This window comes from Pan troglodytes, chromosome 20, assembly GCF_028858775.2.
Source record: "Pan troglodytes isolate AG18354 chromosome 20, NHGRI_mPanTro3-v2.0_pri, whole genome shotgun sequence".
NCBI lineage: Eukaryota > Metazoa > Chordata > Mammalia > Primates > Hominidae > Pan > Pan troglodytes.
Window position 1 is genome coordinate 14988715 of NC_072418.2, and position 14147 is coordinate 15002861.

The window sequence follows — 14147 nt, forward strand, 5'->3', positions numbered from 1 at the left end:
ATTTACACTGCTAAGTCCTGAAATTCCATTTGAAATCATCCAATAAAAGACCTGAGAAACCTATTACATGGTCTCTGGGGTAATAAAAGTAAATAAAAGTTTTTTTTAAATGCTTCAGCCTGGGCGACACGGTGAAACCCCGTCTCTACCAAAAATACAAAAATTAGCCAGGTGTGGTGGCGCACGCCTGTAGTCCCAGCTACTTGGGATGCTGAGGTGGGAGGATCTCTTGAGCCCTGGAGGCAGAGGTTGCAGTAAGCTGAGATCGTACCACAGCACTCCTGGGTGATAGAGGGAGACCCTGTCTCAAAAAAAAAAGAAAAAGGCTGGGTGCAGTGGCTCACACCTGTAATCCCAGAACTTTCATTGGCCGAGGCGGGAGGATCACCTGAGGTCAGGAGTTCAAGACCAGCCTGGCCAGCAAGGTGAAACCCTGTCTCTACTTAAAAATACAAAATTAGCCAGGCATGGTGGCATGTTCCTGTAATCCCAGCTATTCGGGAGGCTGAGGAAGGAGAATTGCTTGAACCTGGGAGGCAGAGGTTGCAGTGAACCAAGATAGTACCATTGCACTCCAGCCTGGGCAATATAGTGAAACTCCATCTCAGAAAAAAAAAAAAAAGAAAAGAAAAGAAAAAAAGTTTTTAAAAAATGGAATAGGGCCTGGGTCCAGTGGCTCATGCCTGTAATCCCAGCACTTTGGGAGGCCAAGGCAGGAGGCTCACTTGAGCCCGGGACTTCAAGACCAGCCTGGCAACATGAGGAAACCCCATCACTACAAAATACTCAAAAATTAGTAGGGCATGGTGGGCATTCCCAGCTACTCCGGAGGCTGAGCCCAGGCAGTCTAGGCTGCCTAAGCTGCAGTGAGCCATGATGGTGCCACTACACTCCAGCCTGGGCAACAGAGGGAGACCCTGTCTTATAAAAAATAAAAATAATTAAAAAAAGGAATAGAAAACTACATATATATAATTTGTTTTCTGAATTCCAACTCTTTCTGGCCTCTTTAGAAACACTTCATCTTCTCTATAATCTCTAATGATAGGATGCCCTTTACAGTTAATAAAAAATTAAATAGGAAATAACTGAACAAATCTTTTCAGGGTAACTAACCCAGGGTGGGGCAGAACTGACTGGAACACAGACAAGTCTCACTCAACCGTCAGGTCAGGTCGTTCTATCACCTGGCACATCCGCCAGCCCCACGGTGCTCATTGAAGTGCTCAGCAACCACATTCCTAGGAGACACTGCCTTATGTCTTTTTCAGGCTCATGCAAAACCTCATTGGGTGGGTTTTTCAGTTTTTAGATACAGTTTTCTAGCTTCACCGTCGGAGAGAGTCCAGAAGGCAGAAATCATTTGTCTTGTCCCCTGAATAACACCATCCAATTTTCTGATAAGCCATGTGTCACCAAGGAATGGAAACTAGGCTTGGGGAAAAAAATGTCAATGTCCCAGAGGTTAGGTTTTTTTTTTTTTTTTTTTTTTTTTTGAGACAGAGTTTCCCTCTTGTCACCCAGGCTGGAGTGCAATGGCGTGATTGTGATTTCGGCTCACTGCAACCTCCACCTCCCAGGTTCAAGTGATTCTCCTGCCTCAGCCTCCCATGTAGCTGGGATTACAGGCACCTGCCACCATGCCCGGCTAATTTTTGTATTTTCAGTAGAGATGGGGTTTCACCATGTTGGCCAGGGTGGTCTTGAACCCCTGACCTCAGGTGATCCGCCCGCCTCGGCTTCCCAAAGTGCTGGGATTACAGGCGTGAGCCACCGCGCCCAGCCCAGGGGTTAGCTTTTTACAGGAATGATACACCAGAAGATTCCTCCCACCCCAGTGCATCCACCTGATCCTTTGGGAGGCCCCACTCCAACACCTCAGGCTGTCCTCTGGGAAGAGTGACCCAAGGGCCCATATCCACTAGGCCCTCCATGAGATTGGCAGCTTCCAGCATCTTAGGGTAGCCCCAGAAAGTTCCATAACACAGGGCCTGGAAAAGATACAGGGTGGGCTGAGGTCACATCACCCTGTAAAGGACATACTGAGAAGGCATCTGTGCCTAGGGGAGATAAAAGAGGCACCAAGTTTTGGTTTTTTTTTTACAGCAGTGTCAGGTGGTTATTCTCTTCTTCCTCACATGTGAAATGTTAAGGAAAACAAAATAAATCCGTTTAAAAAGAGCCATACATTGCTATCTGAAAACAAACGACAAAATTCTGTGTCTATTTGAAATATCGTCTTGCTGACAAAGGGTTCATAACGTTACTGGGAATTCAGGAGTGAAGTTAGCATATGGAAGGCTCTGGAAACCAAAAGATTTACTGTTAGCCCCAAGAGGAGTTAGGATGAAGGGACAGGTCTCAAAGACCCTGATGCCCATATCTTTGAAAGCCTCGGAGGGGAAATGGTCGCCCTTGGAAAGAAAGGACTGAAGAGCACAGAGACCACAGCTCCTCCCACACACAAACCCCACACACGAGTCTGGTTTGTGCCTAGTGACCCTCCCATCGCCACCGTGCAGCCTCCTCACCGGGCTCACAGAACTGCGAGCCAGGCTGGAGGCGAGATTGCAGTTAGATATTCACCAGGTGCCCTCAGCCCCGCTGCTTCACAGGAAGCCGCCTCCCTGAGAGTCAGGTCACAGCAGACGCTGACCGCCGGCTTCCCCATTGTGCCTGGGGATGAGATCTCTGAGAGTTGCTCAAGAGTCGTCTAAGTTCTTTCTCAGATCTTGAATTCCAGCGGAAAGGCTGGCGCCAAGCAGGCTGAAGACCCCACAAGGAAGCCCACTCAGCAGCAGAATGCGGTTTCTTCACCTCCAGTCCCAGGATTCACCCCTCACTTCTCCACCAACCAGCGACCCCACATCCCAACCACCCCCGTCCAGACCCTGAACACCCCATCCCCAAACCTCTCACGGAGGCGGATCTAGGGTGTCCTCTCCTATTAAACCGTTTCTGCTGCAGCCCTCGGCGTCCGGGTGCAGTGACTTGGGCTGCGAACCTGTACTGGTTCCGCCGCACAATCTGGGGAGAAGCGGGGCTGCGGGCGCGGAGCTGCCCAGAGAGGGGCGCCGGGGCCGGGGCCGCAGTCGCAGCTCAGGGACGGGACAGGACGCCCGGGGTCCCGGCTGCCGGCCCAGCCCCACCCTGCGGCCAAACGGACCGAGGTGCGCAGGGGGCGCTCAGGTTCCAGACCCCAAAGACGCTGCGGCGAGGCCCGGGTCCCGCCACAGCCGGTTCCGACTGGTTCCGACCAGCCCTTCGCCCTGCCTCAGGACGCCGGGCCCCGCACACTCACCATTTCCCGGCTGTGCTGTGTCCCGGGTCTTCCCAACTCCCGTAGCCAGGGTAGGTCCCAGCGCGACAAAAGCCACCACAGATGTCCCAGGGCGTCTCTCAGTGACAGAATACGGAACAGAGGTCACCAGGGTGAAGAGGCCACTAGCTCCTGGAACGTCACACCCTCCTCTCTGCCGCGCGCCTGATTGACAATTCTCAGGAACCCGCCCACGACTTTGATTGGGTAGCCCTCCAGGTCCCGCCTCCTGGGCACTGAGTGACAGAAGAAGCGATCTCACAGTGCTGAGTGCAGCCGGATGAACAGGTTCCAGACCCGGCCCCTGGCAGGGCGGGCTTCCTCCCTGCGTTGTGACCCGACCCGTCCCGGGAAACGTTTGCCTTAAAGCGGAATTTCCTGCCTGTACGCAGTGGGCCCTTTTTGCTTCTTCCTCCTGAACAATTGTGTGCAAGGAATCCCAGACTCACTGTCCACTGGAGCCATCCCTTGGCCTCAGAGCAGGAGGGCAGCCGAGGCCACACAGGCCACACTGCAGCAGCGGGGGCAGGGGGTGGGTGGGGGGTGGGGTGCTGATGTCCTCCAGGGACCAGGAATTTGGGATGAGGTTTTTGCCTGCAAGGTCAAGCCTTTCTTCCACTATAAGCGCTGGATGGGTTCTTTCTGCGCGCTACGCAAATAAAGACGACGGTATTGCAGTAAAAAAAAAAAAAAAAAAAGTTTAATAAACACTAGGCCAGCTACGATACGTGAGAGACGGAGTTACTACTCAAATTATTCTCATCCAAGGTCCGTAGGTAGGGGTTTTTCAAGGGCAGTTTGGGGGAAAGGGTGGAGGTAGCTAGGCTTGCTACTGACTGGTTGGGGTGGGGATGAAATCACTGGGGATGGAATCTGTCCTCTTGGCAGGGCGTGGTGGCTCACCGCTGTAATCCCAATACTTTGGGAGGCCTAGGTGGGAGGATCGCTTGAGGCCAGTAGTTCAAGACCAGCCTGGACATAGAGTGAAACTCCGTCTCTATACTATATTTAAGGGAGGAGACCACCCCTCATATTGTCTTATGCCCAATTTCTGCCTCCAAAGAAGAAGTAAAAACTAAAAGGCAGAAATGAAATCCACAGGCAGATAACCCGGCTTGTGCCCTGGGCTGGGTAGTTAAAAATCAACCTCTGACCTAACTGTGTTATCTATGATTCCAGACATTGTATGGAAAAGCACTGTGAAAATCCCTGTCCTGTTCTGTTCAGTTCTGGTTACCGGTGCATGCAGCCCCCAGTCACGTACCCACTGTTTGCTCCATCAATCACGACCCTCTCACGCGGACTCCTAGTTGTAAGCCCTTAAAAGGGACAAGAATTGCTCACTCGGGGAGCTCGGTTTTTGGAGACGTGAGTCCGCCTATGCTCCCAGCCCGGCTGAATAAAGCCCTTTCCTTCCACAACTCGGTGTCTGAGGGGTTCTTGTCTGCGGCTCGTACTGCTACATATTTAAAAAAGAAAAAAAGAGGCCGGGCGCGGTGGCTCACACCTGTAATCCCAGAACTTTGGGAGGCCCAGGTGGGCGGATCACCTGAGGTCGGGAGTTTGAGACCAGCCTGACCAACATGGAGAAAGCTCGTCTCTACTAAAAATACAAAATTAGCTGGGCGTGGTGGCACATGTCTGTAATCCCAGCTACCTGGGAGGCTGAGGCGGGAGAATCACTTGAACCCGGGAGGTGGAGGTTGCGGTGAGCTGAGATCTCGCCAAGCCGAGATCGTGCCTTTGCACTCCAGCCTGGGCAACAAGAGCGAAACTCCGTCTCAAAAAAAAACAAAAAAAAGACAAAAAAAAAAAAAAAAAACCTATCCTGTTATGCGGAATCACTTCTGGTTGGGGCCACAGGAGCAGAGTTGGCAGGTGCAGGTGGTGTCAGACATGCAAAACAAACAAACAAACAAACAAAAACTGAAAATACGTCTACAAATGCTAATCTACAATAGTGGTGTTATCTGCAGAAATAGCTGGCAATCTATGTCTACACTTCAGCAGCATTCCGATTCCTTTCATCCCTCAGCCTGATGGCCATTCATTCGTTTTACAAAGGCAGTTGAGTTTTGGGGAAGGCTTATTATCATTTAAGCTATCTTCCAAAGTTAGCTGTGCCTAAGAGCCCAGGATTAAGGGAAAGAGAAGACAGAGGGTTGGCAGGGGCGGGGGGCGGGGCGGGGCAGAACGGGTGTTGGCTCAGATCTCTTCCACTGCCATAATTTTCTCACTGATATAATTTTTTTGCGATCTATTCATTTTCATCCCAGAAAATAAAAACACATCAACAATGAAATGAAATTGTTAAATGTGTGAAAAAACTGGAATTATAGGGCAGCATAGTTGTCTTTTTGTTTTACTTTGTTGTTTTTGTTGTTGTTGTTGTTGTTTTTGGGATAGAGTCTCACTCTGTTGCCCAGGCTTGAGTGTAGTGGCGCGATCTCGGCCCACTGCAACCTCCGACTCCCAGGTTCAAGCGATTCTCCTGCCTCAGCCTCCCGAGTAGCTGAGACTACAGGTGCACACCACCATGCCCAGCTAATTTTTGTTTTTTTAGTAGAGACAGTGTTTCACCATGTTGGCCTGGCTGGTGTTGAACTCCTTACCTCAGGTTATTTGCTTGCCTCTGCCTCCCAAAGTGCTGGGATTCCAGGCATGAGCCACCACACCTGGACTGACAGCATGTATTCTATTAAAGGAATCAGAAGAGAAGAAAAGAAAAAATATCTCGTTCAGGGAAGTAAGCAGGAAACCCGCTTTCAGGAAGTTAAACAGATTCCCGAGCTTGAGAGCCAGACTCTTGACTCCTGAAATGGAGCCCCAGAGTGGATCAGCACCTGATGATGAGGGAGAGACATTGAAGGATTTAACTCTGGGAGCTCAACTTGCCCTCCTGTACCCTCTGCACAGTGTAGAAACACTCTTTCCTTCAAGACTTTAAACGTTAATGACTTAAAAGCTCCAATCGGAAGCCGAAACATTAGGGAATGAATTTGAAAACATGAGGGTTTCCCCATATTTCTATGAAGCAAAAGTAGAAAACCTAAAACCACCATGAACTGGAAGCCAGAACTACTGGCTAAAAAAGAAAGGAGTCAAACATCAGGTGTCATTCGATGAAATAAAATCTTTATTCAATTTGTAAAAATGGTAGTGTTTCCAGACAGGAAAAATGGGCATGTTTGGAAAATAAGGAAAAGAAATGATATCTGATTATAACTAACGAATAAATGATACTCTTGCCTTCAAAAATCACACAAAGACACACACACACAAACACACACACAGAGAGAGAGAGAGAGAAAGAGAGATATCCTATCACCTGGCACTTTGGGAGGCCGAGGCAGGCGGATCACAAGTTCAGGAGTTGGAGATCAGCCTGGCCAGTATGGTGAAACTCCGTCTCTACTAAAAATACAAAAATTAGCTGGGCATGGTGGGGCGCGGTGGCTCACGCCTGTAATCCCAGCACTTTGGGAGGCCAAGGCGGGCAGGTCACGAGGTCAGGAGATTGAGACCATCCTGGCCAACACGGGGAAACCCCATCTCTACTAAAAATACAAAAAAATTAGCCGGGCGTGGTGGCGGGCGCCTGTAGTCCCAGCTACTCGGGAGGCTGAGGCAGGAGAATGTCGTGAACCCAGGAAGCACAGCTTGCAGTGAGCTGAGATCATGCCACTGCACTCCAGCCTGGGTGACAGAGTGAGACTCCGTCTCAAAAAAAAAAAAAAAAAGAAATGCAGAGGATCAGGTCTTATCCATGACCTGCTTAATGAGAAGCTGGATTTGAAGGTCTGTAGTTTCCTGTGAAAGTTTGAGAAGTGCATCTGACAGTGATTAGTGATTCAGCCCAAAGGGTATTTCATACTCCTCACCGGTGAGATAATTGAATTCACAGAGTATCTGAGGTAGGGGAGATCCAGTGGGCTGTGAGGGGCTGGGGCTGGAACTGAAAGCAAAGACTGGCGAGACATCCCCAAGAAGACAATGTGGGCCGGGCGCGGTGGCTCACACCTGTAATCCCAGCACTTTGGAAGGCTGAGGTGGGTGGATCACAAGGTCAGGAGTTCGAGACCAGGCTGGCCAACATGGTGAAACCCCATCTCTACTAAAAATACAAAAATTAGCTGGGCATGGTGGTGAGCACCTGTAGTCCCAGCTACTAGGGAGGCTGAGGCAGGAGAATCGCTTGTACCTGGGAGGTGGAGGTTGCACTCCAGCCTGGGTGACAGAGCAAGACTCCGTCTCAAAAAAAAAAAAGAAAAGAAAAAAAGAAGACAATGTGGATGAAAGCGAGGCCACTTTACCAACACTGGTATGGCCTGGCTCGCTGATCCTCACTATGGGAACGACCACTCGTGATAACTGACCAGGAGTGTCTGTGGGCCATTGATCACCACACTCAGGCCCCAGAGCATGCGCACTGCAACCAATCCTCGCAACCTGGAATGAGAGAAAATAGGCACACAGAGAAGTGAGGAAATGGAGGCCCTGTTTGTTGAGCTGGGGATGAATGGGATATGATGGAGGTGAAATGTTTCTGCTTCCCTTGAGGGCCAAAAGACATTATAGGCCATGTGAGACAGAGATGGGCCACACTGTTCAGTTTGGCAGGGATATTCAGTACCTGCCATACTGTCAGTGGAAAGTCACAACAAACACCAAAATGTCATCTTTCAAAGGATACTCGCTTGCGCAATTTTAAAACCAGGCCAGGGGTGGTGGCTCATGCCTGTAATCCCAGCACTTTGGGAGGCTGAGTCGGGTGGATCACCTGAGGTCAGGAGCTCCAGACCAGCCTGGCCAATGTGGTGAAACCCAGTCTCTACTAAAAGTACAAAAATTAGCTGGGCGTGGTGGCACACGCCTGAAGTCCCAGCTACTCAGGAGGCTGAGGCAGGAGAGTCGCTTGAACCTGGGAGGCAGAGGTTGCAGTGAGCCGAGATCATGCCACTGCACACCAGCCTGGGTGATAAAGAGAGACTCTGTCTCAAAAACAAAACAAAACAAAAAACCCGTATGAAAACTAAACCTGGCTGGGCGCGGTGGTTCATGCCTGTAATCCCAGCACTTTGGGAGGCCGAGGCGGACGGATCGCGAGGTCTGGAGATCGAGACCATCCTGGCTAACATGGTGAAACCCCGTCTCTACTAAAAATACAAATAATTAGCCAGGCATTGTGGCGGGTGCCTGTAGTCCCAGCTACTGGGGAGGCTGAGGCAGGAGAATGGCGTGAACCCGGGAGGTGGAGCTTGCAGTGAGCCAAGATCATGCCACTGCATTCCAGCCTGGGCGACAGAGCAACACTCCGTCTCAAAAAAGAAAAAAGAAATATTCTGTCTGGCTGGACTCAGTGGCTCATGCCTGTAATCCTAGCACTTTGGGAGGTCTAGGTAGGCGGATCACCTGAGGTTAGGAGTTTGAGACCAGGCTGACCAACATGGAGAAACCTCGTCTCTACTAAAAATACAAAATTAGCCGGTCGTGGTGGCACATGCCTGTAATCCCAGCTACTCAGGAGGCTAAGGCAGGAGAATCGCTTGAACCTGGGAGGCGGAGGTTGTGGTGAGCCAAGATTGCACCATTGCACCATTGCACACCAGCCTGGGCAACAAGAGCGAAACTCTGTCTCAAAAAAAAAAAAAAAATCTGTCTATATTTTCAATAAGCAGGTAGTGTGACAGGTTAAGGAGGACAGAAAAAAATAAAAATGGATGCGGAACTTACCCATGATATCACAGCCTTACGCTGGAAGATGGTGGTTTCTTTTTCTTTTTTCTCTTTTTTTTTTTTTTTTTGAGACAGGGTCTCATTCCCACACCTAGGCTGGAGTGCAGTGGTATGATCCTGGCTCACTGCGGCCTTGACCTCTGGAGCACAGGTGATCCTCCCACTTCAGCCTCCTGAGTAGCTGGGACTACAGGTGCCCGTCACCACACCCAGCTACTTTTTGTATTTTTTGTAGAGCCAGGGTTTTGCCACGTTACCCAGGCTGGCAGGCTGGTCTCGAACTCCTGGACTCAAGGGATCCACCCACCTGGGCCTCCCAAAGTGCTGGGATTATGGGCATGAACCACCACGCCCAGACTGAAGATGGTTTCTTTTTTCTTTTTTTTTTTTTGAGATGGAGTCTCGCTCTGTCACCCAGGCTGGAGTGCAGTGGCGCGATCTCAGCTCACTGCACACTCCGCCTCCCAGGTTCACACCATTCTCCTGCCTCAGCCTCCCGAATAAAATAAAATAAAATAAAATAAAATAAATAAAATAAAATACTGGAGGTCTCAGCACAACCCTGAGAAATCCACACCCTAGAAACAATGTGTGAATGTTAATGCCACCCTTACTACAACATGGAACTTTTTATTTTTCTTACTGGAAAATGGCTAAAAACAGTTTATTGGAGGACTTTATTTTTAAAGAGTTGGGGTCTCACTCTGTGGCCCAGGCTGGAGTGCAGTTGTGTGATCATAGCTTACCGTAACCTGAAACTCCTGGGCTCAAGTGATTTTTCCCAACTCAGCCTCCCAAACAGCTGGAGGACTTTTATACAGGAGAATATAGATAGAAGTAAAGGAAACTCAGTTTGGTTTCATTTATATAATTTAACTTTTCCTAGGTTAAGAAAGCAATAAAGTCTATAAACCTTAAATGGATTTCCTTGAATATGAAAAGTGCAAGAAATAAATTCTACAAATGGAAAGATGTAGGAGTAATTTAAGTGGTACGAAGAAGTCTCCTTGAGAAGGTGACATTTAATGTGAGACCTGAAATGTATATTAGTGTAAAAACTCAGGGCACAGCCGGGGAGGGTGGCTCACACCTGTAATCCCAGCACTTTGAGATGCTGAGACAGGAGGATCACTGGAGGCCAGGAGTTTGAGACCACCCTGGGTAACATAGCAAAACCACTTCTCTACAAAATAATGAAAAAATTAGGTAGGCAAAGCAACACAAGCCTGGGCATGATAGTCACAGATCAGGAGGCTAACGTGGTTAGAATGTTTGCACCCAGAAGGTCAAGGCTGCAGTGAGCCATCATCAGGCCACTGCACTCCATCCTGGGCAACAGAGCCAGAAACGGTCTCAAAACAAAAACAAAAACAGTCAACCAAGAAGTCAATATCTGGCAACAGTGTCTTTCAAAAGTGATGAAGAGGCAGGGCACGGTGGCTCACAGCTGTAATCCCAACACTTTGGGAGGCTGAGGCTGGCGGATCACCTGAGGTCAGGAGTTTGAAACCAGCCTGGCCACCTTGGTGAAACCCCATCTCTACTAAAAATACAAAAATTAGGCAGGCATGGTGGCGCACACCTGTATTCTCAGCTACTCAGGGGGCTGAGGCAAGAGAATAGCTTGAACCCGGGAGGCAGGGGTTTCTGTGAGCCCAGATCACGCCACTGTACTTCAGCCTGGGCGACAAAGGGAGACTTCATTTCAGAAAAAAAAAAAAACAAAAAAAACAGGAAGAAATTAAGAAATTTTCACATAAACAAAAACTGAATTAGTTTTTTTGGGTTTTTTTTTATTTTGTTTTGTTTTTTCAATAATTAGAGGTGTTCTGCATGAAATGCAAAGGGTGCCCTGGAGGGTGAAATTGAAGTACACTAGACAGTATTGGGAGGCCTTATGTGAAAATAAAAATCTCAGTAAAAATACATGGACAATGATAAAAGCTAGTATTATTGTACAATAATTTTGAACTTCAGGTTTTGTCTTCTACATAACTTAAGAGCCTAATGTATATAAAATATATTTGTCTAAAAGTGAATATTATTGTAAGTTGGACTTGGAACTCCATATTTTTTATATAGTTTAAGAGACATGGCCAGGCGTGGTAGCTCACGCCTGTAATCCCAGCACTTTGGGAGACCGAGGCAGGTGGATCACCTGACGTCACGAGTTCAAGACCAGCCTGACCAATATGGTGAAACCCTGTCTGTACTAAAAATACAAAAATTAGCTGGGCGTGGTGGCAGGCGCCTGTAATCCCACCTACTTGGGAGGCTGAGGCAGAAGAATTGCTTGAACCCGGGAGGCAGAGGTGGCAGTGAGCCGAGATTGTACCACTGCACTCCAGTCTGGATGACAGAGCAGGACTCCATCTCAAAAAAAGAAAAAAGGAACGAATGCATTAAAAATATCCTTTTTTTGACACACAAAGTAGAAGGATGCAAATTTATGACATCAACTTAAAAGAGGTGTGAATGAACCTATAATGGTGTAGCATTTTGGTATGTTATTGAAGTTAAATTGGCATCAATTTAGAGTGTTGTAACTTTAGGATAGTAAATGTAATCTCCATGGCAATTATAAACAATACAGCAAGAGCATATACACAAAACAAAATAAGAAGGAAATTTAAATGTTTCACTACAAAAAGCAACTAAAAGCAAAAGAACACAGTAATACAGGAAATGAGGGACAAAAAAGCTATAAGGAATACAGAAAACAAACAGCAGAATGCCGGAAGATCCTCCTTATCAGAAATTACTTTAAATGTTAATGCGTTAAACTCTTCAATCAAAAGATAAGACATCTGACTTTTAATTTGAAAACATGAGGATTTCCCCATATTTTTATAAAGTGGAAGTACCAGATATAAAAGCATTATGAACTGGAAGCCGGAACCCACAGCTAAGAAGAAAGGAGCCAAACATCAGATGTCATTAGATGAAACAAAATCTTTAGTCGACTTGTAAAAACTGTAATGTTTTCTGCCGCGACATGTGGGCATGTTAGGAAAATAAGAAAAAAAAATGATGTCTGAGTATAACTAATGAATGAATGATACTATTTCCTTAGGGAACTACACACAGACACAGACACACACACACACACACACACAAACACACACAGTCTAAGATCACAGGACATTGTTTCTTCCCTGAAAAATAAACTACTGCTCTGTAAGATGCTCCACTCCTCACTCCTCACATTAACTGCTCCTGGAATAATGTCATATTTTGTTGTTTGCAGATAGGCATTAAAAGAGGGTGTAGCGGGCTGGGCGCGGTGGCTCATGCCTGTAATCCAAGCACTTTGGGAGGCCGAGGAGGGCGGATCACGAGGTCAGGAGATCGAGACCATCCTGGCTAACATGGTGAAACTCTGTCTCTCTAAAAATACAAAAAATTAGCCGGGCATGGTGGCGGGCGCCTGTAGTCCCAGCTACTCGGGAGGCTGAGGCAGGAGAATGGCATGAACCCAGGAAGCGGAGCTTGCAGTGAGCCGAGATGGCGCCACTGCACTCCAGCCTGGGCAACAGAGCGAGACTCCATCTCAAAAAAAAAAAAAGGAGGGTGTAGGGCCAGGCGCAGTGGCTCACCCCTGTAATCCCAGCACTTTGGGAGGCCAAGGTGGGTGGATCACGAGATCAAGAGATCGAGACATGGTGAAACCCCATCTCTACTAAAAATATAAAAATTACCTGGGCATGGTGGCGCATGCCTGTAGTCCCAGCTACTAGGGAGGCTAAGGCAGGAGAATTGCTTGAACCCGGGAGGCAGAGGCTGCAGTGAGCCGAGATTGCACCATTGCACTCCAGCCTGGCGACAGAGTGAGACTCCATCTCAGGCCGGGTGTGGTGGCTCATGCCTATAATCCCAGCACTTTGGGAGGCCAAGGCAGGTGGATCACGAGGTCAGGAGTTCAAGACCAGCCTGGCCAACTTGGAGAAACCCCATCTCTACTAAAAATACAAAAATTTGCCGGGCGTAGTGGTGCATACCTGTAATCCCAGCTACTCGGGAGGCTGAGGCAGGAGAATCGCTTGAACCCAGGAGGCGGAGGTTGCAGTGAGCCGAGATCGCGCCATGGCACTCAAGCCTGATTGACAGAGCAAGACTCCATCTCAAAAAGAAAAAAAGAAAAAAAGAAAAAGAAGGGGGTGTAGTGTGTCGAACTAAGTGGGTGTCAGGGGTTCACTTACAGACTTTGTATATTTTTACAAACTGCAGCAATTAAGTCGTCAATTACTGTGTTGATTTAAATACATATAAAAACTTTCAGACAAAAATAGACGTTCACATTACCATGATGAAAAAAAGTCAGTAATGGTGATTCCTCTGTGAAACTAGAAAAGAAATCCAGTGGTTAAACTTGGCAGCTCCAAGGGTATCACTGCCCCCTAGGACAGTGGTCCCCAACCTTTTTGGTAGCAGGGACCAGTTTCATGGAAGACAACTTTTCCACAGACTGTGGGGGAGGGGTGCGGTTTTGGGAGGATTCAGGTGCATTAAATCTACTGTGCATTTTATTTCTATTATTATTACATTGTAATATATGATGAAATAATTACACAACTCACCATAATGTAGAATCAGTGAGAGCCCTGAGCTTGTTTTCCTACAACTAGATGGTCTCATCTGGAGGTGACGGGAGACACTGACAGATCATCAGGCATTAGATTCTCATAAGGGGCGTGCAACCTAAATCCCTCACATGCACAGTTCACAACAGGGTTCGTGCTCCTATGAGAATCTAATGCTACTGCTGATGTGACAGGAGGCAGAGTTCCGGCAGTAACGTGAGTGGCCCAGTTCCTAACAGGCCATGGACCTATTACTGATCCGTTGCCCAGGGGTTAGGGACCCCTGCCCTAGGCAACATCTTGAAGATCTATTTGAAATACACTTCTTGACTTTTCTTTTTTCTTTTTGAGACAGAGTCTTGCTGTGCTGCCCAGGTTGGAGTGTAGTGGTGCGATCTCAGCTCACTGCACCCTCTGCCTCCTGGGTTCAAGAGATTCTCCCACCTCAGCCTCTTGAGTAGCTGGGATTACAGGCACGCGCCACCACACTGGCTAATTTTTTGTATTTTTAG

General features: G+C 48.0%; 1 protein-coding gene across 5 annotated transcripts in view; it reads right to left on the reverse strand.

The window, feature by feature from the left end:
- The window catches only part of LOC100615906 (zinc finger protein 44), a 70442-nt gene extending 66837 nt beyond the window's left edge, over positions 1 to 3605 (reverse strand). For 2 of the 5 annotated variants that reach the window (XM_063801245.1, XM_063801246.1), the window contains exons 1-2: positions 3302 to 3475; positions 1848 to 1991 (exon numbers count right to left, since the gene is read on the reverse strand). In XM_063801245.1, coding sequence (XP_063657315.1) covers positions 1848 to 1991; positions 3302 to 3304 — 147 coding nt within the window. In that variant the 5' untranslated portion in view covers positions 3305 to 3475. Of the gene's footprint in view, positions 1 to 1847; positions 1992 to 3301 lie in introns of all 5 variants that reach the window. The other 3 variants (XM_512401.9, XR_010153724.1, XM_003316124.7) reach the window with 3 other exon arrangements.
- Positions 3606 to 14147: the final 10542 nt, after the last annotated feature.